A 25,466-nucleotide genomic window follows, 5' to 3' on the forward strand; every position below is an offset into this window, starting at 1 on the left:
CTCTTGGGTCAGCCTAGGTGCTTGGTTAGCAGAACTAATAAGAGAGGTGGGGCTGAGGGGGCTTAGCAGACTGGAGGTTAAACCTTCCAGAAGAATCTTTTAATGGTCTTAGGGCAGCTTAGCTGGTCTGGGCCTGCCCCACCAGGCTGTCAGCCCTACCCTGTCCATCATGTTAGTTGCCCAGGAGACTATGAATAGGCTGGTCAAGTAAAGGAGAGGGAGGAAGAGGGCCCTAGCCTAGGGAATCAGTCAGCAGAGGCCCAAGAGAAGACGCAGACCTCTACCCCCTGACATTCCTCAGGGCAAGATGGGGCAGCAGTTCAGCTGGGAGGAGATGGAGACGTCTGGGGAGATGGACGTGGCTGAGCTCCAGGAGTGGTACAAGAAGTTTGTGATGGAGTGCCCCAGCGGCACCCTCTTCATGCACGAGTTCAAACGCTTCTTCAAGGTCACTGACAATGAGGAGGCCACCCAGTATGTAGAGGGCATGTTCCGAGCCTTCGACAAGAATGGGGTAAGACTGCCTGAAGGGAGGACCTGTGGCGGGTCCAGCTGGCACCCTTGGCATCTTTGAACCCAAGATGCATCCTCTGGGATAACCCCTAAACCCCCGAACCCTCTGCTCTTCCTCAGTCTCAATTCCCTCAAATTCTTTTCTTTCTCCCCCTTATTCTGTCCCTTTCCCTCTGTCTTGCCTGCCTCTCTCTCAGCATTTATCCTATGCTGTCTGCATCCTGTTTCTGAGACCTGAAGGTTTCTGACCGTCCAGGGCTTCTCTTTGTGTGTTTTTGGATGAGGCTCTATAGCCTAAGGACCTAAGGTTTTGACACCTGCCAGAGCCCCTCTCTGTCTAAACCCAAGGAGCTAAGCAGATGTCCCAAATGGGACAAGATGTCTTAGCACACACCGTGAGCTGTCCCTTTCTGGGGTCCTTTGAACTGAGGCTGGCCAGGTCTTCCCTGTCATGGGTGCTAGAGGAGGCTGTAGCCACTCGGGAGAGTGGCTGGATCGCTGGGCAAAGTCCTTTTCCACTCTCCAGGTCATGGAGGGTCTCATGAAGCCATCCAAACCCAGGGCTTCTTTAAGCTCTTCAATGGCACTAGCAGCTAAGAAGATAGCTAAATTTTGTATACACATGTAGGAATTTAATTTTAAAATTCAATTTGATCACCCGGGTGCAGTGGCACACGCCTGAAATCCCAGCAGAGGCGAGAGGTATACTAGCTCCAAGCCAGCCTGGGTATTTAGCAAGACCCTGTGTAAAAATAAAAAATAAAGAGGTCTGGGAATATAGATCAGTGATAGGGCGCCCCTGGGTTCAATCCCCAATACTGCCCACCAGAAAAATAAATCAGGAAGTTTCAACATTGAATTTCTATTGTCTAATAATCATCCATATTCAAGTTTGGTTAAAATTAAAATTAAAATTTTATAACTTCTTTTCTTGTTTTAATATTTATTTTTTAGTTGTAGTAGGACACAATACCTTTATTTCACTTACTTATTTTTATGTGGTGCTGAGGATCCAACCCAGGGTCCCGCACGTACAAGGCGAGTGCTCTACCGCTAAGCCACAACCCCCTCTTTTCTTTCTTTCTTTTTCTTTCTTTCTTTCTTTCTTTCTTTCTTTCTTTCTTTCTTTCTTTCTTTCTTTCTTTCTTTCTTTTTCTCTCTTTCTTTTCTTTTCTTTTGGTACTGGGGATTGAATTCAGAAGCACTCAACCACTGAGTCACATTCCCAGTCCTATTCTGTATTTTTATTTAAAGACAGGGTCTCACTGAGTTGCTTAGCACCTTGCTTTTACTGAGGCTAGCTTTGAACTTGCAATCCTCCTGCCTCAGCCTCCCAAACTGAACTGCTGGGATTACAGGCGTGTGCCACCATGCCCGGCTTCTTCTTCTTCTTCTTCTTTTTTTTTTGGTCTGATCACACACTGCATTTATCTGACATGTCTCCTTTAATTTGGAAGCTTCAATCTCAGCCTTTGTTTTAATTGAGCTTGACATTTTTTAAGGCTTTAGCCCTAATTATTTTGTAGAGGATCTGACAATTCAGGTTTGTCTAGTATTTCCTCATGAGATTCAGATTCCAGTAAAAAAGGCCATGGGTGTGATGTCATGGCCCTCTCAGGGCTTCATATGGGGTACATGATGTTGGCTCAACCCATGACTGAAATAACTTCAAGCTTTTGGTGGAGATGGTGTCTTTCTGGTTTCTCCACGGTTACTGTATTTTCTTTGCAATTAATAAGTATCTTATCGGGATCTCCCTGGATACAGCAAATATACTATTGCTCATCAAATCATCATCTACCAGTTTGGGCATCTGTTGATATTTTTCTGACTCCACCATCCTTCTTTAGTAGTTAGCATCTTGCTGTAAGGAAGAGCTTCCCTGGAAGGCATTGACTCCTCTGTCAGGGACTGAGCCTTCTTTCTCTCTTTTGTAGACTCTGTCTCTAAACCTACCATCCCCTGCCTTAGCACAATCATTTTTGCCCTATGTTGGGGATGGCCCCTGCACTCTAGACAAGTGCGCCACCACTGAGCTCCACCCAGCTCTTCAGCAGAATCTTGATATCAGAGTTTTATTTCTGGACAATTGGTCTGAGATTTTTATTTTTATTTTATTTGTGTGTGTGTGTCGGGGGATTGAACTCAGCGGAGCTTAACCACTGAGCCACATCCCCAGCCCTTTTTTGTGTTTTTTATTTAGATACAGGGTCTCACTGAGTTGCTAGGACCTCACTAAGTTGCTGAGGCTGGCTTTGAACTTGAAACCCTCCCACCCCAATCTCCCAAACTGCTGGGATTATAGGCGTGCAGCAGCACGCCTGACTGGTCTGAGATTTTTAGAACAAAAATTATGAAAAGAATTCAAAGATCCATCTCACATGTCCAAATCCAGGGTGATGAAATGGGTTTGGTGGAGACAGAGCTATAGATAAACCCTGTCTCTGCCCCCCTCCTCCCTTGCGACTCTCTTTTCTCTCTCTGGAATTAGCCTTGTGACACCCTGGGATGGAAGGAAAGAGAGAGTGAAAGCTGAACGTCACTTGGGATTCTTGTATAATAGCATTGGGGTCAGGGCTGGTGCACAAATACAGCCAATTCAGAGAGAAATGAGGCATATAATCCCCCAGAGCAGACAGCACGCCCACCCCACTCCACAGCAGATGAGACATTTCCACCCCTCACAGGCCTCTGGGTAATTGGAGCTGACTAGGTCTGTGCACAACAGATGAGATTAGCACCATCTAGAAGCTTCCCAGAAAGGGTCCTGGGGTGTGCAGTGACTTCCCCTTTGAGGAGAAGCAAATAATGAATCATCTTCTCTCCACTGACTCACATTGAGAGAGGTGGTTTGGAACCAGAAGTTTCTGGACAAAGAATGAGGGAGAATCTAGAAACCTGGAGACTTTGTCGGTGGTTGGATTTTGTGGGGGTTTTTACCCTCCTTGGTACCTATAGATATCAGACTCATTTGCTAGACCTTGTTACTGGGGGTGTAGCTCGGTGATAGAGAGGTTGCCCAGCATGTGTGAGGTCCTAGGTTCCATCCCCAGCACCATGAAAGAAAGAATTAAAAAGAGAGGGGAGCAGGGAAGGAAGGAAAGAAGGAAGGAAGGGAAGAAGGAAGGAGAGAAACATTGAGTGGAGAACAGAAGTTTTTTTCCAACTTAATAAACTGGAGGAGACATGTAGCTTGGGCACCTCCAAGTCTCAGACTTCTTATCTATAAAATGGGAATAACATTTTTATACTCAATTTTTATTAAAGAAGAAACACAGGATTGGTTTGTAGTAAGTTTTAGTGGGGAATGGAACTCATGGGCACTCAACCACTGAGTCACATCCCAACCCTTTTTTTTTGTATTTTACTTAGAGACAGGGTCTCACCGAGTAGCTTAGCACCTCGCTGTTGCTGAGGATGGCTTTGAACTCGTGATCTCCTGCCTCAGCCTCCCAAGCCACTGGGATTGCAGGCGTGCGTCACTGTGCTTGGCTTGTAATAAGCTTAATAAATAATAAGTACAAAAGAAAATAGCCTTCCAAAAGAACAAATAACCACTGCGTAAGAATCTACTCCAAAGAAATTACTAGACAGTGACTCAGGAGTCAGAGGCAGTAGGGTCTCAAGTTCCCAGGCCAGCCTGGGTAATTTAGCAAGGTCCTGCCTCAAAATTAAAAAAAGAAAAAGAAAAAAGTCTGGAGATGTAGCTAAGTAGTAGAGCCCCTGGGTTCAACCTTCAGTACAGGGAGGGACAGGTGGAAGAAGGAAGAAAGAAAAGACAGTATCAGAAATATGTAAGAAAAAAATACACATCAATGTTCCCTATGCAATATAAAATATTAGAGCCAGGCATGATGGCACACACCTGTAATCCCAGCAGCTCAGGAGGCTGAGTCAGGAGGATCTCAAGTTCAAAGCCAGCCTGAGCAACTTGGCAAGGCGCTAAGCAACTTAGCAAGACCCTATCTCAAAATAAAACATAAAAAGGGCTGGGGATGTGGCTCAGTGGTTAAGTCTCCTTGATTTATTCCCTGCTACAAATCAATAAATAAAGGGATATTTTTAAAAATAAAATATTAAAAATATGTTTCACGGAAGGGAATGCCCAGTACCCCCAAGCCCCACAAATATTGATAGTTTACATAATTCTTAAAAACATGAGAAGATATTAAATGGACATCCAGCAAATAAAACTACAAATATAGCTTGACCCCAATTAGGTAAGTATATGGGGAGGGGGACCAGGAGAACCATGTATTTGTAGAAATGATAAATAAAATATGTTGAATAAAACCCTCGGTGTTGAGGCAGCCTAGGGTTACTTTCCTCTTATTTTTTCCTCAGTCTTTTTGCTATTTCCCTCATTCTCTGCCATTTTTATCCCGTTGCTCAAACCTTGCCCACTTGGGTACCCCTTGGTTAAGCCTCCGTGAGTGGCCTGACCCAATGGGACAGAAGTGCTCTGAGCCATTGATGTCCTCACTGATTCCAAAGTCACATGAATGATGATATTCCCGGGGAAGCTGATGGGTTAGGTTTTTCATTTGGAGAGCAGAGGTCCCAACCCTGGAGTAAGTGAGCTCCTATAATTGACACCCTGGCCCAGCCAACCCTCTGTGGCCTCCATACTACCAGCCCTTCACCCCACACACATTTGGGGGAGAAAAGCAAGGATCCACTTCTCCAGTTTCTTGATTACTGCTTTTGGAATAATGGTTGCTGTCACATTTCTGTCCCAAGAAGGTTCATTTTTTTGTCAGGGTAGCTATAGAGTAGGCTGTGCTCCTCCCCCTTCCGGTTCCCAATCTCCACCTGCGTTCCACCTCCTCCTACCCTTCCTGGATGGAGTGGGGGTACAGGCCCCTCCTTCCATATAATGTCCACCTAGGCTTAGAGGTGAGAGGGGACTGGAGCCACTGCCTGCCCTTCCCGGGCACTCGGGGTGAATGCGCATGCAAGGGGAGATGTCAATGAGCCCTGCTTCCTGGTCTTTCAAAACTACTTAAGTCCCAAATTCAGATCAAGTCTATCATTTGCTCAGCATTCATAAGTATGTACAGGACCTCAATTCTACGTACAAGTGGCACTGAGCTAGGCACGGAGAAGAAACGCAAGCAATACCAGCCCTCCCTGATCTCCAGGAGGGAGGGAGGCTGCCAGAGCTGGCCCCAAATAAGGAGAATACAGCAGGTGCTGTGAGCCTGCGAACAGGGAGGGAGAGAGCGACAGAGACCCACACAGAGGCTATGGCCCAAGCAGTACAAGAAGGAAGGCTTCCTGGAGGAGGGGACTCTCGAGCTGAGCCTTAGGAACAGGGAGGATTGGGTGACCACTGCCAGTGGGAAAGGTCTGGGGATGGAGAACAGCGTGCGCAATGACGCAGAGGCCAGGTGGGTTACAGAGACTTGGGAAAGCCCTGATTCCCTGGGGATGGGTCACCCTGCGTAGAGCTCACTGCCACCCTCTGGAGGGGCCTCAGCAGCATCCACACCCCGTGCAGGATGACACCATCGACTTCCTGGAGTACGTGGCAGCCCTGAACCTTGTGTTGAGGGGCTCCCTGGAGCACAAGCTGAAGTGGACCTTCAAGATCTACGACAAGGACGGCAACGGCTGCATCGACCGCCTGGAGCTCCTGGACATCGTGGAGGTTGGTGTCCCTGCCTGGAAGCAGGCTCCCCGGGTGCTAGGCACAGAGGGCTAGCCACAGGGGACCCGCTGAAGAGAGTCTCTGGGTGGGGTTGGGAAGAGGCACTGAAATCATTCAGAATGTGTTCTCTGACCACAGTGAAATCAAGCTGAAAATCTGCGGCCGAGAGTTAAGTAGAAAAATCTCTGAAACTTTGGCAACACTCTTCCCAATACCACGACCCCGAGAAATCACGTTAGTCTCTCTCCCTAACTCTCTACCCACCTCTCTCTCTCTGTCTCTCTCTCACACACACATAGATGCACACAGTAGTTTTAATTGAATCAGGATGCACACCTGTCGTACGTGACATAACAAAACGTGTGGAGCACCTGGGTTTGTAGAGAAATTTACAGTCTTAAGATGTCTATATGAAAAAAATAAGAAAGGCTGAAAACTAATGATCTAAGAAGTCATCTAGAGAAAATGAAAAAAAAAAGTAAATTAAACCCAAAGAAAATATATGAGAGGAAACAATAGAGAATAGAAATTAATAAAATAAAAAAACAAGTGCTTTAGAGAAAACCAAAGTTGTTTCTTTTAAAAAACGGACAAAACGGATAGACAATCAGCAGGAATGATCAAGGAAGAAAGGTGGCATCTAGTGTCACAGGCTCCCGACACTTTTCCTGGGGCAGCCAGTAGCAACCAGTGGATCCCCAGAACTACATGAGGGGGACGTTGCTGGCCCTGGCTTACAGAGAAGGAATGGCCTCCTGGAGGCAGTGTGGTCCGCCCATGTTCATACATAGGAAGTACTGGAGCTGGATTTCAGGGCATCCCCTCAGGTCCCCCGGGCCTGTTTAGTGGGGCCTGTGCTCTGCCAGTGCTGGAATGGGCAGTGAGGCCTCGGAGACCAAGACCATGCAGACTCTGTCCTCAGCACCCAGATGGGGACGAGGGAGGATCCTCAAGTTTTCCCATCTCTTCTGCATGTACATGGTACCTTTGCAAATGTCATCTCATATTATCTCAAGGACACAGCGCAAAGGAGAAGGTTGCTTCCAGTCCCAGCCCTGTATCCCCATCACACTATTTGACACCTATACATACAAAGATGACACTAAATTCTTTTTTCTTCTCTGCATCTCTATTTCTTTCTCTATAGATTGGAGTGTCAACTGTTGGTGACTTAGTCATCCCATCCCTCTGCAGATGGCAGTGGGAATGGAAATGGTGTCGGGGAAGGGTAGATTGAGGCCAGAAAGTCCCCAGGGGGTATTACTCCAACTGGAGTTGGATCTGGCTTAGATCTGGCTCAGGTGACACTAAGATGCACGGCCTGGGGCCAGCGCTGCAGAGGTGGCACTGAGGGGTGTGGGTAGAGCGGAGGCTTGCAGGGTGTCCTGTCAGGACAGCTGAGTCCTCCCCTCTCTGGCAGGCGATTTACAAGCTGAAGAAAGCCTGCCGCGTGGAGACAGAGACGGGGCAGCAGGGCCAGATGCTCACACCCGAGGAGGTCGTGGACAGGATCTTCTACCTGGTGGATGAAAACGGGGACGGTAAGGGGTGGAGCTACCGGGGAGGAGGGCTGCCTGCTCCCAGTCATCCCCACCTTCTGGCAATTTGCCACTTCCCGACTGCTGATATTCTCACGGGTGAGCTGGCTGAGGAGAGGATGACATGAAATACCAAAGGGTGTCACACAGCGCACATGTTTGTGAGAGATTAAAGCTTCCCAGGAGTCACCAAAGGAGGCCAGGCAAGCGAGCAGAAGGAACAGGAACTTTGGAGGTTAACCCCTCAGCCTGGCCTCGGTTTCCTCACCTGGAAAGTGAAGACAGCCAGAGTGGCTGAGGGGAACAAATGGGAGGGTGAGTAGAGCGTGGCAGGGGGCGTCTGTTCAGGCCACTGAGCTCCCTGCCCTGCAGCTCAGGGCCCAGCCCTCCAGCTGTGCGCGGGAGCTGGCTTGGGACACTCTTGGAAAGAGTCTTCAGGGATCGCTCAGCATTTCAGAGGTGCTGTGCACAAGAGTAAAGCTACAGTCCCTTGTCAAGAGAGCCCCTTCTAGGCCCCAGGAGACTCCTGGAGAATCAGAGCATTGACCAGCCACAGGCTCTGGACTCGATTCTGCGGGCTGGTCTGTAGAAGAGGGGCAGGTGCCTCTTAGGAGGGAAGGTCCCTGTCCTACCCCCAGCTCCAGGTCTTGCCTTCTTCCCAGTGACCATGTCTCCTGCCCCGTGCTCAGGTCGGCTGTCCCTGAGTGAGTTCGTGGACGGTGCCCGTCGTGACAAGTGGGTGATGAAGATGCTGCAGATGGACATGAATCCCAGTGGCTGGATCACTCAGCAGAGACGGAAAAGTGCCATGTTCTGAGGGGCCAGGCCCTGGGAAGCCTGTGGCAGTTCCAAGACTGCAGGCTCACCCAAGTTTTCAGAGTAGCAGGAGAGTCCCCGGGCCAGCCTGCTCCTGCCCACGCTTTCCCTGGTGTGGACTTGCTGGCACCCCCTGGGCAGGAGTGAGTGGGGCCAGCAAGGGCACAGTCCTTCCCTGGTGGGCAGGGGCTGATGAGGCGGAGCCCAGTCTGCAGGGCTGACGGCACTCAGCTGCCCCCACGGTGGCTCAGGGGAAAATATGCCTTGGCCAGGAGACTGTAGGGGCCCCTCCAATTTCTAGGTGTTCTCAGTTGGAAGCAGGGGCCACCTGAGTAGCAGAGGCCCCATAGACCAAATCAACACTTACTGAGTGGAAGAGAGCACGGAAGGAAGCAGGGCTGGGAGGTGTTGAAGCTGAAGAGAAGGTAGGAGTGGGGATCCCAAGGAGGGCCCACAGGGAGGACCCTGCCCACCTCCTCCCCAGGCATCCTCATCAGGGGTGTTAACAAGGGAAACTTCAGAAAATAAGATGGCAGGCTGTGGTCCTCCGCTGTAGAGGCTGCTGTGCTTGAAGGGCCCTGCTCCCGCACCCTCTCCCCCACCCTCCATCTTTATCCACCCCCTCCACCTCTCCCCACATCCCCAGCAGGGACCTTCCCTCATTCCTTTAGAAGATGGAGAACCCTCTGCCTCTGGGGAGAATCGGGGGTCTGCTAAGTTCTAGGCCAGACTTTGCCTCCAATGGCCACGGGACTCCAGAAGGCCACTTCTCTTCCCCAACCTTGTGCAGCTCGGATTCGACAGCAGTTTTTAGAGTGCCGTGTTTTTAGATGTGGCATTCTTTTCTGTTATACAATTCTTTTGTACAACCTTAATGTAGACACTGAAAGAGAGACCTTCTAGTTGAAGGAGGTTGGGGAGCTCAGATCCCTCCTACCTCTGGACACTCCAGAGACGCCTCTGAGAACAGACTGTGGAAACCAGCACCCTGAGCAGTGTTACCCCTTGAGACGGTTTGTGGTGGGATCTGGAAGCATGTTTGCTTTACCTTGGGTAGACATGCTTGTGTGTTGATGCATAAAAAATAAAACAAACCTATTGAACCTGAGGGCTTATGGGTATGATATTTCACGTGATGTTCATATGAATGAAGTGTCCCTTAGAAATCAATTTCAGGTGAAAAAAATAAAGGTCGCTTAAAAATAATATACTAGGTGGGACAGAGACATGGCCAAATCATGCAGGTGACGTATGAACAAAGCTGGGGAAAGTCGTCCTAATTATTTACAGACACCCTTGATCTTCAGGACTTCCCAAGAGGCAAACAGCAAGAGAAGGAGCAGCAATGTCAGCTCCCTTTTTTCCCAGGATGCCCTTGGCATTGACCTCCACCTTCTCTCTGTGTCTGCTGCTCAGGCCCTGGCTGACTTTCCTGTCTGGAATGATCCAAGGGAGGGGCAGGACAGGGGTGAGCACAATGCACCCTCTTGTCCCCCTACCTCGGAATGGTACCCTCCTACCTGATGTTCTATTTCCCTGATGCTGAGTTTTCTCCCTGCACCCCTAGGTTTATATACTGTAGTTAGATACAACATCTTTATTTTATGTATTTATTTTTATGTGGTGCTGAGGGTTGAACCCAGTGCCTCATAGTGCAAGGTGAGTGCTCTGCCACTGATCCACAACCCCAGCCCAACCCCTAGGATTTTACATACTCCCCACACCTTCCCTGGGCTCAACTGAAGTGAAGACTCAAAGCCCAGGAGAAAGAGGCTCTTGGGAAAAAGGTCACAACTATTCTAGCCCTTGTCTCTCCCCAGATTCCTGTGGCAACCAGGCAACTGTAACTCAGGGGCACAACTGATCAGACCTGCTTTGGATGGGTAGATCTCTGATTTGAGGATGCTTAAAGATGTAGTATGCAAAGAACCTGGTCCAGGCCCACCTGTAACAGATCGTCCCACTTCCTAACTGGTGTCAGGTGTCACTGCAGCAAGATTTAGGGTAGACCACAGATGGTCAGGTCATTTGCAGTGAGTTGCAGACCTGTGGGGAACTGTGTGGCTCCACATGTTTTTTTGGTATTCAGAGATGCTTACACTGAGCTACATCCCCAGCCCTTTTTAATTTTTTATTTTGAGACAGGGTCTCACTAAATTGCTGAAGGTCTTGCTAAAATTACTGAGACAGTCCTCCTGTGTTGCTGGGATGACAGGGATGTGTCACTGCATCCAGCTAAAATTTAACTCTTAAAGAATACCTCCACTTACATCTAAGAAGAGCCCCTACATGGGGCACATACATCACAGAGAATGCACCCAGACCTCCCCACACATATCACCTTCTTCATGGGCAACCTCCAAGCCCTCTTTCAAAGCCAAAGGTCAGCGCTGTGGTACTGACTCTGAGTCAAACTCCTACAGAGGTCCCTTACTTTATAACTTTTCTTTGCCAATTTTATTACAATGATGCAGGTCTATGTGTCTCCCACCAGCTTTTGAGTTCCTTGAGGATGAGAATTGACTTCTTTGTTCATCTAATGTTTAGTGTCAATACACAGTAGGTGCTCAATAAAGGCTTGTCGAAGGGAGGAAAGAACACAAACCACACAAGTAGGTTCCAGGGTGTGGGGCAGGCCTTCACCTCGGCACTCAGATCTGTAGAATTCCATCAGAGACCCAGGAAACCTCTGCTCTGGCTCAGAGCTTCCACTGTGGACCGGAGAAATGCAGTGGGGACACTGGGAAAAGCTGGGTGAGGAGCCCCAAAGGGGCGAGGGAGGAACCCTAGGGCATCAGGGAGCATGACCCACAGCTGAGTCTCCTGGAGGGGCCCAGGAACCATTTTCACTCTGGAGTCCCACTTCTGCCCCTCCTCCCCTCCTGCTGCCACCCTGGACCCCAAAAAGGTGAGCCGAGCCTTTGGATTCGGGAGACCCCATATAATATTAAGACAAGCACAACAGCGACGCCAGGCACCACCGTGGAGCCCCGGCCCCCGGACAGCAGCAGCTGGGCGCGCTCAGCCGGCCGTCTCGGTGGTGTCCTTGCCGGGGAAATCGTCATCCGGCTCGCCGGTCTGGAGCCTGCGCACGATGCCGGTGAGGTCCAGGCTTCGTGTCAGCGTGTCCAGGAGCTCCTGGTCCTTCTGGACGCCCTCCATGAACTCCTCCAGGGAGAGTTCCCCTGGGGTACAAAGAAAGGGATTCCCGGTGGGGAGGGTGTCTGCTGGCCAGGCCTAGAGCTGGATTTTCCTCCCCTGGTATGGGGATGGAACCCAGGGGCGCTCTACACTGAGCTACCGCCCTTTGTATTTTTATTTTATTTATTTTTTAAAATTTGCTTCTGAGACAGGGTCTCCTAAATTGCCTCGGCTGGCCTCGAACTTGCCATCCTCCTGCCTCAATCTCTTAAATTTCTGGGATTACAGGTGGGCACCCAGCGCAGAGCCAGAGCAGAGTTCTGGCAAGGGGCAGGGTCAGAGACAGACCAGAAAGTGGGGTTCAGGGATCCCTAAGAGCTAATTCTGTGGCTGGGGCAGAGAAGGATGGAGGAGGTGACTTGCAGAGGGACCTTTGTGCCTCTTTCTCCCCTCCTGCTCCTTTCACCTGGTGACTTCCTATCCCTGGGACCCCTCCCCGGGGGAGTCCCCCCTTGGCCCCCTCACCATCCCCATTGACGTCAATCTTGGTGAACACGGTGTCTGTGAACTCCTCTGCAGTCATGGTCGTGTCGCTCCAGGGGTTAATAGTTCGAATGGCCTGAGAGGAAAAAGGCAGCAGGGAAGGTCCCATCTTAATTCTCAGTGGTGGGGACAGTAAGAGCTTTTCTGGCTCCCAACAGCTGTGGAGAGCCGAGGCGATGGTGCCCTGGGCTTCGGACAGATCTGGGACTTAAGAGTGGAGCTTCCATAGTCCTTTGGAAACAGACCCACAAAGGAGAGACGACACAGCCTAGGTCACGCAGTTGGTGAGGGTCAGAAGTATCGCCCGGACCCCGAGTCCCAAATTCGGTCTCAATCCTGAGATTGTGGATCCTTCCGCGAGCTCTCAGCTCGGGGGTCCCGCTTTCCACGCCCCTGTCCCAGCCCTCTGCACCTGGAGTTACCTGGATGATGGTGAGCAGCTCCTCCCTGTCGATGCAGCCATTGCCGTCGACGTCGTAGAGCTTGAAGTACCAGCGCAACTTCTGTTCCACCTTCCCCTTGAGGACCAGGCTGAGCGCCGCCACGTACTCCATGAAGTCAATGTAGCCGTCCTGCGAGAGCGCGCAGGGCTGTGAGCCCACCTGGGCCACGCCCCCACCTGGGCCACGCCCCCACCTGGGCCACGCCCATCTCAGCCAGGGTTCCACTACTGGAAGTGCCGGAGGGAGGCCGGGACTCCAGGGAGTAAGGCCCAGGGGTGCCAGCTCTGTCCCCTCCAAGCTCTTACCCGTTGGCACCACCACTCTCCTATCCTCCTGGTGGCCACGCATAGCCCACCCTGCCTGCCCCAGAGACTGCCGATCAAGTCCAATAAACCAACACCTATTGGGTGGGACTAGCTGACACTTTCTCCTTAACAGTTATTTTTATTTTAGTTGTCACTAGCTGCTTCCCTTTGGTTCTCAAACCTGAGCCCTGCCCATTGGGCACAGGAGAGAAGTAGGTAGGTGGGAGCAGGAAAGAATGCACCCAGGGACCAGAGAGTGTTTTGGATGAGCTCTTACCCAGGAGATAGGAGCTGGGGTCGGGGCAGCGGCCAGACAGGGAGGCAAGGAGCACCTTTCTCATTCTCAGCTGGATGCTTCCCACTTCATTGAGCACCCGCTGTGTGTTCTGATAGACTGTGAGGATTTCAGAGCTCGGTAAAATACACACCCCTTCTTGATAGTGCAGTGTGGTGGGTGCAGGTTTGAATCTTGGCTCCACCCACCGTCTAAGCTGAATCTGAAACTAAGGGCTTCATATGGTCCTTGATATGGCCCTCCATTTCTTCACCTGTAAAAGTTAAAACCGGACCTAATTCTATGGGATTCAATGAGTTCACGCCTGTAAAAGCACTCCACACTGCCTGGTCCATAGTAAGCACTCAGTAAATACTGTTATTATGATTAGTGCTATTATTATAAAGGGATCACTATTTCATCACGATATCTATTCAGCAGCAACACATCTGGACAGTAGGGAATCACCCCAGCATTATGGAATCACCCCAACTCTGCTAGGGCAGGACAGGTGAGGTGATGCCCCCACTGTCTTGTAAGGGTTGACCATGGAGAAGGATGGCACGTTCTTGAAGGACATTTCTCCAGGGCCCCCTAAATGAACACAGGTTGCCATTTCTGCCTGTTCCTGCCGCTCTGTCCCTCCCCATGGCCTCCAAAATGAGTGAGGCCCACGGCCTCCAAAATGAGTGAGGCTGGGAGAGGAAAGCCAGCAGGTTACAGAAAGGCTGAGCGAGGCAGGGGAAGGAGCACTGAGGCAGAGCTCAGGGACTTGGAGTTCAACCGGGTCCTCCATTACTCACAGCCGAGTGGAACCAGGACTTAATGGAGAGAGGGAGCTGGGGTAACCCTAAGAACCCTTGACAGGCAGAGCTGCTTCAGGAAGGGCCACCTGGTGCCCTGGTCACTGAAAGTCTTTAAGGGGAGTCTGACCGGGAGGTGGAGAGCCAGGACGCATGACCTCTGAGATCTGGTCTGTGCTGACCTTTGGCCTTAACAAGGCCTTCCTCACTCGGAGCCCTGCCATGCGGATCAGGGTTGTAGTGAACATCTCTGTGGTTCTTCACCATATCCAAGGGCTTTCTCCCCCCCCACACTTTTTCCCTTGGTGCCTGATAGTCATACATAATGGTGGGATTCATTGTTCCATGTCTGTACGTGCACTTGGCGTAATAATGAAACGTAGCTAATATCCTTCCCCAGGCTGTCTCCCTTCCCTCCCCCTCCCCCTGGTCTCTTTTCTCTATTCTGCTGATCTTCCTTCCATTTTCATGAGATACCCCCCCCCACCCACCTGCGACCTTTCTTGTTCTTTTTCCTCTCTTGCTTTCACATGTGGGAGAAAACATATGACCCTTGACCTTCTGAGTTTGGCTCATTTAAGCTTAACATAAGGTTCTCACGTTCCAGCCCTTTTCCTGCAAATAATTTCACTTTTCCTTAAGGCACTTCAAGGGCTTTCACACACACCTGAGCTCACTCGGACGGCTCACCCAGACTCCCAGGGTTGTTGTCAGAATGGAGCGAGGTCTCTACCACACCATCTTGGATCAGCAAGAAAACTTTTTTCCCATGGGGGAGGATAATTTTGCTTTCAATGTTTAAGTTTCTGTATTGCTGGGAATTTTTACAATGAGCTTTAATTACTTTAATTACTTTTGTAATTAAAAATAATAATAATGAGCCTGTAATCCTTGCAATTTGAGAAGCTGAGGCAGGAGGATGGCAAGTTCAAGGCCAGTCTGGGCAACTTAGTGAGACTGTGTCTGAAAGTAAAATAAGAAGGGTTGGGAATGGAGCCCAGTGGCAGGACACCCCTGGGTTCAGTCCCCAGCAGGACACCCTTGGGTTGGATCCCCAGTCCTGCCGATGATGATGATGACAATGGCTACAAGGGGTAATGGAAGATTCATGATTTTTGTGCCAAAAAGACCTAAGCCACCTCTTAGGAGCAGGGCGAGCTTTCCCAGGTTGCCTGGCCTCCTGAGTCTGTTTCCTCAGCCCTAAGAGGAGAATGACAACATGCGCTTTTGAGGTTGTGGGACGGCCTGAGTGCGCTAACCCACAGCAATGCTCTTTATTTTAGTGCTTCCTGTGGGCTTCCTGTGCTCAGCGCTTTATTCCTTTGCTCATTTAATCTCACAGGTGCCCCTGGAGCTGGTATTTTTGTCCCCATTTCAGATGGGAAGATGAAGTCAAGAGCCATTAGCTGATGGAATGGCAACGCCTTGAGTCTCCTAAACCCTACACTGGTGCTCAGATGTGTTCACCTCCATCTGCGTGCATCTGTGTGGTCGCCAGGCACAGCCGGGGCCAGGCAAGATGTGCAATAAGCAAGGCATGTGCTTGTCCCCAGTCACCCGCTGCATTCACACCGCTGCACCCCTCATCCCTATGCATCGGGTGCGGCCGTCTTCTCATCCAGGGACTGACACACTATTTCTGTCAAGGGACAGAGAGTTGATATTTCAGCTTTGTGGCCAAACAGCCTCTGTCATTTTGGCGTGAAGACAGCCATAATTCTTAAATAAATGAGTGTGCTGTGTTCTAATAAAACTTCATTTACAAAAACAGGCCCTCGGGTTATCAATTAAACATCCGTGTTTTAACTCCTCTCTGCATGAATAGTTCCTAGTGCCCTGTCTTACTTCCTGGTCAGTCTAAACGGCACCCTGCGATGCCCACGAGTCAACACAGTGTAGCCCAGGACTTTGTTCTGTGGGTGTGGAGGAGAGATGTTGGTGTTACAAAATAATAGCACAGTTAAATTAATGTCATAAGGTATATAAGTAACCCTTAATATCATGATTTTTGTATATAATTTTAAACATGCAACCAATATTTATGAAGCACCTACTATGTTCCAGATAGTGTCTTAGGTGCTGGGAAAGAAGTAAAGGGGTTCATAGAGTTCACGCTCCAGCAGGAGAGACAGATAATACCATAGTGGCTAAATGGTATTTAATGTCTGGTACTAAAAGATGAGAAGAGCTTTGGCAGGAAAGTGGGGACTGGGAAAGATGGAAGCAGGGGCCAGACCCAGTTATTCTCTTTTTTTGGGGAGGTGGGTGTGGGGATCGCACTCAGAGACACTTGACCACTGAGCCACATCCCCAACCCTATTTTGTATTTTATTTAGAGACAGGGTCTCACTGAGTTGCTTAGGGCCTCACTATAGCTGAAACTGGCTTTGAACTCGCAAAAAATCCTCCTGCCTCAGCCTCCTAAGCGGCGGGGATTACAAGTGTGGCCTGGCCAGACCCCATTTTAATTAGGTTTAAACCAGGAGATCAGGGCACATGGTGAGCAGAGACTCACAGCAGGGAAAGTTGTGAGCTACGCGGGGTTCTAGAGGGTCACAGCAACACAAAGGCCATGTGTGTGGCATCTGAACAGGCCAGGTTGGGTAGAAACCAGAAGTTGATTTACTTTCGATGGGACAATAGAGATGGCGCTTCTATGTGACTACAGTTGAAGAGAAGGCATTAGACCGATGGGTAAATCCAGGGTGATGGGTTGTCCCTCCCTAGTGCCGTATGTGTGAGTTGGGGGGGTCTTTCTACAGTTATGTCTTCACCCAGAGGGTTTCCTTAGCAGGCGACAGGGTGAGATAATTTGGGGTGCTCGGGGGTAGGGTGGTGGGGCTCAACCACTGACTCCCCGCGCCCGCCACTCCTGTTCAGGACTGACTGCTGCTTCCCCTGGGGCATTCTGTGGGGCCAGCGTGATGCCTGCATCTCTCCTAGTCTCTGTGCCACCACCCAGGACTCTGCTCCCTGCTCCCCATCAGGAAAACCCGCAGGCACAGGATACTGCCCTTGAGGCCGAGTCTCAAAGCCCCTAATCTGCTTTGGCCCCTTATCCCCACATATTAGTGAGTTTTAAATAGCTGCCAAGCCCCAGCTTTCCCTAGAAACCCCAGTTTGAACCCCCCAGGCAGCAAGGGCAGCCTCTCCCAGGCCTGTTGATCGGCCCCGGGGCCATGCATCATTGCAACCTCACCTTTCAAGGGAGGAGCCGGCCAGGGTGGGAGTCAGCAGAGGGGGCCCGCGGGGTAGGTCCTGAATCTGTGGGTTTGGATGCTTCCACCTCTACACCTGACCAGTTGTCCCAAATAAAAGAAGATTTACCACCGGAATCCAACCAACACCTTCACCAATGTCCCCACCCTCCATGGCAGAACCGGGTGAATGAGCCGAGAAGGGAGAGACTGGCTCCAGGTCACCCAGTGGACGAACCCAAGAGGCTCAGACTCCCCTCCTCCTGGCCTCCTGGGCTTCGCAGGAAGTCCTCATCAGAGCATCCTGGCGTTGCTTGGAGAAACATGCAATTTGACCACCACTCGGACCTCCAGACTCACTTCAGAAAAGACGGGCTGATGGCACTGGGTACTTTGGGGCTGGGTATGACCTTGTCCCCAGTGATCAGGCCACCCCGCCCACTGCAGGCCTAGTCCACAGAACACCATGGGTGAGCCGGGTGGGGCGGCTCTGCCCAGCCCAGCCCTTCCAGCCCTCTGCTGTCACCTCTTCCCACATCCTCCTGAGCATCTAGGCGTCTTTGCACCAGTCCCAAGTGGGTGCTCAGCGACTCCCTTGGAAGTGTTCATCCCTATTTGGGCAGCAACCGAGCTGTTCAGTGTGCTGAGAGGCAGAGAAAGCCACTAGATTCTGCCTCTGATTTGGCTAATTTGTGCCTGTCTTCCCCCTAGAAAGCAAGGGCAGGGACAGGGTCTGATTCATTTCTGGGCCCTTAGGACCTGATACAAAGTAGGTGCTTAGACAGAAGTGGTGGTGCACGCCTGTAATCCCACCAACTCAGGAGGCTGAGACAGGAGGATCCCAAGTTTGAGGCTAGTCTCAGCAACTTTAGTGAGACCCTGTCTCAAAATAAAAACTCAAGAGGGCTGGGGATGTTGCTCAGTAGTAGAGTACTGAGCTCCATCCCTAGTACTGCAAACAGTACCACAAAGTAGATGCTTGACCCCCCCCCCCTTGGATGTGGAATGTCCTCCTCTCAAATCACAACCACTGCATACGAAGCCACTCTCCCAGGGGACACTTTTACTCTCCTCCCATTGCTCTTGATTGCCCCCAGGCTGCTAAGGCCTCCCGAGGTATGGAAGGCTGGGGACCCTCACCCCCATGGCCCCTGCCCACCTTGTTGAAGTCAAAGGTCTCGAACATCTGCTCCACGTACTTGCTGGCCCAGGGGCTCAGGTTCTTGAGGCCGAAGAACTGGCGGAACTCGTAGAGGGTGAGCTGGCCAGAGGGACACTCGGTCATGAACTTCTTATACCACTGGTGGCACTCGGTGCTGCTCAGCTCCTCCACAGACTTACCCTCCACCACGTTGCCCATGGCCCCGGCCTGCAGAAGGCCGATGCCCAAGGTGGTCCTGTGCCCCGCTACCCCTGCACCCGAGAGGCCTGGCCTCCTGCAGCTGGCCCTCCTGCCTCACAGGCCTGAGTGCTCCAGGTCAGAGCAAGAGACGTGGAGAGGAGGGAGCAGAGAGGAAATGGGCACGGCCCGCGCCCAGAGCGAGGGGACATCCCCCACAAACCCTTGCAGCCTATGGGAGGAGGAGTGGAAACAGAACAAAGCTTAGAGAAGCAGAGCCCAGGATTACAGCCTTGAGCTGTAGGTGAGAGGATTTTCTTACCTAGTTTGCAGGCTCCTAATCTTCTCTTATCACGATCCAGTGGGTGACCGGTCAGCGGCTGCTCTGATTCTATGACCTCAGTGCCCTTCATATTCTGCTTTAATGGGTTCACACTATCCTTGGATCCCATCCTCAGACTAGGAACTGGCATCCATATAAGATGGACCGGTTCGTCTTATCTTCCAAAGCAAGGCCCTCGATGGGGCTGCCATGTACAGTTATCTAGGCTGTGGACTGCCCTTGGCTGTCACAGCAGAGGAGGTCTGATCACACCACGGATGTGCTAATACATGAGATCACCTGGTGATGCAGAGTTTGTGGGCTTCTGAGGTGTACCCTGAGCAGCCAAAAGGAACCCCTTCTATGTTAACCTGTATGGGTACACACAGACACACACACACACACACACACACACACAGGCAGGCACACACGTCGTATTCTGACCACACTCATATTCCTGGAGGTTACATCCTTCCCCTCCTCCATCCTACTTGAAAGAGGGCACCATCGCCTACCAGGGGCATGTGAGTGGGGGACGTGCCCTGGGTGCTGGTTCCCGGGGTGACCCTGGGAGTGCTACCTGGTGGTCCTGGAATGCTCCAGAGCAAGTTCAGGGCTGGTCACGGCGCAGTGGCTTCCCCTGGTGCCACTGCCACACCCCTTCTCCCACCGCAGGCTTTCAGTGGCTTCATTTCTGGAACCAAAGTGCACTTAAGTGGGACGCCTCCAGGAAAGCCCAGGGCCACAGCTCACCCGTCTCTTCCCCTCATTTCCCTCCCTCCTTTACATGCCCCTCTGAGAGCAGTTTGTTACTGCAGCTAACCTAAACCTATTCTGACTAATACCAAGACAGTACAGTTTCCAATACAGCACAAAATGTTGTGAGTCTTTCTAGCAACATCAGGCTTGCTGAGTCCTTCCCAAGAACCCCAGCAGCATGCCTGGTCCCTCCCAGACTTAAAGGCTGAAGGAAGGGATTTTTTTTTAACCTGAGGCAATTAATTTTTTTTTAATTTTACAGTAGAATGCATTTTGATGTATTGTACACAAATGGAGCACAACTTCTCATTCCTCTGACTGTACATGGTGCAGAGTCACTCCAGTAGTGAAATCAAACATGTATTGAATATCTGTCTCATTCTACCTTCCTTCCCATCCCTACAGTCCCACCCCTCCCCTCACTCTTCTCTATTCAAACCAAATTTCCTTTATTCTTCCCTATCTTCCGGCCCCACTATGTATCAGCATCTGCTTATCAGAGAAAACATTTGGCTTTTGTGTTTGGGGGATTGGCTTATTTCACTTAGCATGATATTCTCTAGTTCCATCCATTTACCTGCAAATGCTATAATTTCATTCTTCTTTAAGGCTGAGTAATATTCCATGGTGTACATATGCCACATTTTCCTTATCCATTCATCTGTTGAAGGGCATCTAGGTTGGTTCTATAGCTTAGTTATTGTGAATTGAGCTGCTATAAACATTGATGTGGCTGTGTCCCTGTAGTATGTTGATTTTAAGTCCTTTGGGTATAAATGGAGGAGTTGGATCTATTCCAAATTTTCTGAGAAATCTCCATACTATTTTCCACAGTGGTTGTACCAATTTGCAGTCCCACCAGCAATGTATGGTATGATTGTAACTCCCCCCGACCCCCCACATCCTTGCCAACATTTATTCTCGATAATTGTCTTTCTGACTGTAGTGACATGAAATCTTACAGTAGTTTTGGTTTGCATTTCTCTAATTACTAAAGATGATGAACATTTTTTCATACAATCGCTGATCTATTGTATTTCTTCTATGAAATCAGTTCCTTAGCCCAGTTATTGATCGGGTTATTTGTTTTTTGTTTGTTTTTTGAGTTGTTTATATATCCTGGAGATTATTGATCTATATGAGGTGGGTGTGGTAAAGATTTCTTCCCATTCTGTAGGAGGAGAGGATTCTTTACTCCTGGCTGCAAAGGTCTTTTTCTTCAGAGAGTGCAGAATAAGGAAGAGTTTCATACATATGTCTGTGTAATACAAAGGCACTTACATTCATGTAAATTGTACAACCCAAATATATACTGCATATAAATAATGTACCATTGCATATAAATAAAGGTCTATAATATAAAATCTTTAGGGCGCCTATCATATCAGATATCAGAGTACCTATCTCAGAATGGGCTAGGTTTTACTGCAAGCCCTGGAAAGTCTCTGAGGATTCAAGCAACTCCAGTTTATTCCTTGCTCACATTACGGCTGGGTGAACTCAAGCAAGTGGCTTAAACTCTCTGGGCTTTAGTTAATTTCCTTAAAAAGAGGACAATGGTGCCATTTCATAGGGCTCTTAGGAGGGTTAAGTGAGTTAATACATGGAAACTATCAAGGACAGTCCTGGTATGGAGTGAGTGTCCCATAAACACCGGCCAGCGTTTTATGACTTTGTACCTGCCACATCAGCATGTTGGCTATCTGCTGACTTAGAATGTGGGTGCAGTTAGGGTGCCTCTTGGGCTCTCCAGTGTCCCTAGTTTCCAGACAGTTGTGTCTTTAACCCCGTTCACCACGGACCCTCGACTGTTAGAATCGTGTATGACAACAGACACCCAACCTGTGTCACCAGGACACCCACCAGCTCTGGCCAGGCCCTGAGGAAGGTAGACACCATTGTTAAAACCTTCCTATAGGCTGGCCTGGGGCTCAGTGGTAGAGCACTTGCCGAGCATGTGTGAGGCACTGGGTTCGACCCTCTGTACCGCATACAAATAAATAAAAAATAAAGGTCCAGGAACAACTAAATAATATTAGAAAAAAAGCCTTCCTGGACCCCACCCCATTCCCAACTCCCCGCCACTCATCTGTCCCTCCTAAAGAGGTTGGAAACCAAGAAATTGTTTTGCTAGTCTCTCTTGCAGCTAGGAGTGACCACATAACATGGTTCTGGCCAAAGAGATTTAAGTTAAAGACTGCTGTGAGTTTCTGGGAAAGCTTTGCTTTCTTAAAAAAAAAAAAAAAAAAGTGATGAAAGATGCAGCTTGACCTTGCGTATGGACCTAATGCCTGGAATGCAGCAGCCATCTTGTGATCTTGCGGTGACAAACAAAAGGAAAAGCCAAGAAAACCGGAGATGTCACTCATCATTGTTGAACTGCTGAGCCCGTAAAAATATTCATAGCCTCTCCCCATATTATTGAAAAACAACCCCCTCTTTAACAAAAAACTCGAAATCTATGGATGGAGGCACCAGGAAGATGGTGGTTCTTATGAAAGTTTGAGTAAAAACGGCCAGGCTATTGATCCTCAGAGTGTCCCTGAAAACTGGACAGACAGGTGGCCAGGGCCTGGAGACAGTCAGGTCAGAGGAACGGTCCAGCCCTGTCAAGGAAGCACAGCCACAGCCTTCCAGCCAGGAGGGGTGGCCCTGCATGCGTGGGCAGTGGCCAAGGCCTGGGCTGCGGGAGGAGCGCTGATGGATGGGGGTCCCCCCAGCCTCGATGGTCCCTCTCTGGGTGGACACCATCTGTCAACAACTCACGGCACATAAGAGCAACCAGAAGCAGGTCCCTGGTTACCCAGAGAGGCCTCCTGCCTTGACGGAGAGCTCCCTTGGAACCAGAGCCCAGGCACAGCACCGTGCTCCTCTGGCACCTGCCAAATATAACCCGGGTCAGGGGCGGGAGTGGGGTGGAGCTCTGTGCTCCCACCACCTTCTCCAAGCAGGTCTTTCTTCCTGGTCGGTTTTCATCTTTTCCATCATAAACCCCCTGATGGTTCTCTCCCCTCTCCAACCCACAACTCTTTTTGCCCATTATTCTGAGCAAATGGATCCAAAGGGCTCAAGACTCAGGATACCCCTTAGAAGACCAGAGAGAAAGGCGGAAATGCGGCCCATGTTGACAGGGCTGTCCCTGCCAAATGATCTGTGACTGCAGGAAACCACCCACAGGGGTGGTCTCTGGGCAGAGGGTCACCAGTGACTTTTAAATTTTTTTATGTTGATAGACCTTTAAATTTTATTCATTTATTCATATGTGGTGCTGAGAGTGGGACTCAGGGCCTCCCACAGGCCAGGCCAGTGCTCTACCACAGAGCCACGTCCCCAGCCCACCAGTGACTTTTTAAATCTTTGTTTTAAAAAAAAATTGTCTGGATAGACGAATGGATAAAAAAAAATGTGGCATTTATACACAATGGAGTATTGCTCTGCGTTAAAAAATGACAAAATCATAGAATTTGGAGGGAAATGGATGGCATTAGAGCAGATTGTGCTAAGTGAAGCTAGCCAATCCCTTAAAAACAAATGCCAAATGTCTTCTTTGATATAAGGAGAGTAACTAAGAACAGAGTAGGGACGAAGAGCATGAGAAGAAGATTAACATTAAACAGGGACGAGAGGTGGGAGGGAAAGGGAGGGAGAAGGGAAATTGCATGGAAATGGAAGGAGACCCTGAGGGTTATACAAAATTACATACAAGAGGAAGCGAGGGGAAAGGGAAAAATAATACAAGGGGGAGATATGAACTGCAGTAGAGGGGGTAGAGAGAGAAGAGGGGAGGGGAGGGGATGGGAGGGGGGATAGTAGAGGATAGGAAAGGCAGCAGAATACAACAGACACCAGAATGGCAATATATAAATCAATGGAAGTGTAACTGATGTGATTCTGCAATCTGTATACAGGGTAAGAATGGGAGTTCATAACCCATTTGAATCAAAGTGTGAAATATGATATATCAAGAACTATGTAATGTTTTGAACACCCAACAATAAAAAAATAAAATAAAATAAATAAATAATAATTTGAAAATAAAAAAAAAAATTGTCTGGGGCTAGGGTTGTGGCTCAGTAGCAGAGGGCTTGCCTCACATGTATGAGACACTGGGTTGGATCCTCAGCACCACATAAAAATAAATAAATTAAATAAAGGTATTGTGTCCAACTACAACAAAAAAATATTTTTTAAAAAATTGTCTGCAGGGCTGGGAATGTGGCTCAAGTGGTAGCGCGCTCGCCTGGCATGCGTGCGGCCTGGGTTCGATTCTCAGCACCATATACCAACAAAGATGTTGTGTCCGCCGAGAACTAAAAGAAATAAATATTTAAAAATTCTCTCTCTCTCTCCTCTCTCACTCTCTCTTTAAAAAAAAAAAAAAAAAAAAAAAATTGTCTGCATCCTGGGGCTGGAGTTGTAGCTCAGAGGTAGAGCACTTGACTAGCGCGTGTGAGCCACTGGGTTGATCCTCAGCACCACATATAAATAAAACAGTCTATCAACAACTAAAAATATATTTTAAAAATTTTGTCCTCATCTTTTTTAATGGTTCATAATGAACATATGTCATCCACATAATCGAGGAGGATGGATATTTTTGAAGAATCCAAACAGGGCTGTTTCACCTCTACTAAAGGAAGGACGTGGGGTGCACGGGGCAGACACCCCGGCTTTGAACACACCCCAGACCTGGGTGGGGAGGGCCCTCCAGACAGCTTGCTTGGGCCCAGCCAGACCTGCTCCTGTGTCGTCCTCTCGGGCCCAAATGTTGGCCGTGGCAGGTGGGGAGGAGGAGGCAGCGGCTCCTGGCCAGCTCTGCCCCCTGCGGTCCACCTCCCCCTTCAGGTACCAAAGCCACCCTCCACAAAGCCTTCCTGAGTTGCGGCAGGAGCTCCCCCTCGCACAGCCAAGGTTTTGCATCAGTTTTCAGTGCTGAGTAACAAATCTCCAAGGACAGCAGCTCAGAACCACACACTTTTATTCTCTTATAGTTCCCGTGGCCCAGAGGCTCACCAGGCTGCCCCCAGGGAGCCCCCTGGGCCGTGTCTTCATGCAGACCCTCAGCCTAGGAAGAGCCCACTTCTGGCTGACTCCATCTGTTGGCAGAATTCCCTTCCTGGGCCGTGGGACCCAGGCCCCTGGTTTCTTGCTGGATGTGCTCAGGTCTCCAGGCTGTGACTTCCAGAGTGCCTGCCTGTCTCATCAAGACGCCTACGAGGGGCTGCGGTCGTGGCTCAGTGGCAGAGCGCTTGCCTGGCATGTGTGAGGCATTGGGTTCCATTCTCAGCACCGCACAGAAATAAAGGTCCATCAACAACTAATAAGATATTTTTTTTAAAAAAGACTCCTACGATCTGCTGCTGTGGAGTCTCATAGGAGGTGACCTACTCAAGGGTGAGCCATCCAGTCCTCTGCCACATCTGGGACTTGCTGTGGGTTAGAAGCAAGTCCCAGATCTCACCCACACTCCAAGGGAGGGGACTGGACAATGGCAGGAACCGTGGGAGGTCACCGCAGACTCTGATCACCTTCACTCTTCAACAAAGACACAGAACATTCATTTCTTTCTGGGATTCTGAGCTACCTCTTGCTGTCCTACCTTCGGGAGCCCAGAGGCTCCCAGAGAGCAGAGACCATTGCCTCATTCACCTGTGTCCTCCTGGCACCCGACGCCTCCTGGTCCACACGGTCAGGGGTGGGTAGTTCTGTTCATTCCCCCCCACTCTGTCTCCCCCGCTCTGGGCCAGCTCTGAGCCACAGGCGTCCGGCATCTGTGGACAAGAGCACCCTTGCTCAGCCTGGGGTCATCCACTGAGATGCACT

At 49.9% G+C, this 25,466-nt stretch overlaps 2 protein-coding genes across 2 annotated transcripts; one reads left to right on the forward strand and one right to left on the reverse strand.

Annotated features, from left to right (window-relative positions):
* The first annotated feature begins 307 nt into the window (after positions 1 to 307).
* On the forward strand, positions 308 to 8,518 carry Guca1b (guanylate cyclase activator 1B). Its single transcript, XM_076860159.1, has 4 exons — positions 308 to 514; positions 6,014 to 6,163; positions 7,584 to 7,704; positions 8,391 to 8,518. Exons 1-4 carry the CDS (start codon positions 308 to 310, stop codon positions 8,516 to 8,518), a joined length of 606 nt encoding a protein of 201 aa, XP_076716274.1.
* Positions 8,519 to 11,538: 3,020 nt separating this feature from the next.
* Guca1a (guanylate cyclase activator 1A) lies at positions 11,539 to 18,583 on the reverse strand. The gene is made up of 4 exons (XM_076859510.1): positions 18,383 to 18,583; positions 12,624 to 12,773; positions 12,184 to 12,277; positions 11,539 to 11,702 (listed from the first exon to the last, which is right to left on the reverse strand). The coding sequence occupies exons 1-4, from the start codon at positions 18,581 to 18,583 to the stop codon at positions 11,539 to 11,541; spliced, it is 609 nt and encodes a 202-aa protein (XP_076715625.1).
* Positions 18,584 to 25,466: the final 6,883 nt, after the last annotated feature.

This window comes from Callospermophilus lateralis, chromosome 6, assembly GCF_048772815.1.
Source record: "Callospermophilus lateralis isolate mCalLat2 chromosome 6, mCalLat2.hap1, whole genome shotgun sequence".
NCBI classification, from domain to species: domain Eukaryota; kingdom Metazoa; phylum Chordata; class Mammalia; order Rodentia; family Sciuridae; genus Callospermophilus; species Callospermophilus lateralis.

Coding starts and splice junctions, on each gene's coding strand:
- Guca1a (XM_076859510.1), bottom strand. CDS start 18,583: ATGGGCAACGTGGTGGAGGGTAAGTCTGTGGAGGAGCTGAGCAGCACC. Junction 12,278..12,623: donor AGCTGCTCACCATCATCCAG/GTAACTCCAGGT, acceptor TTTTCCTCTCAG/GCCATTCGAACTATTAACCC. Junction 11,703..12,183: donor GATTGACGTCAATGGGGATG/GTGAGGGGGCCA, acceptor TTTGTACCCCAG/GGGAACTCTCCCTGGAGGAG.
- Guca1b (XM_076860159.1), top strand. CDS start 308: ATGGGGCAGCAGTTCAGCTGGGAGGAGATGGAGACGTCTGGGGAGATG. Junction 515..6,013: donor GAGCCTTCGACAAGAATGGG/GTAAGACTGCCT, acceptor CACCCCGTGCAG/GATGACACCATCGACTTCCT. Junction 6,164..7,583: donor AGCTCCTGGACATCGTGGAG/GTTGGTGTCCCT, acceptor CCTCTCTGGCAG/GCGATTTACAAGCTGAAGAA.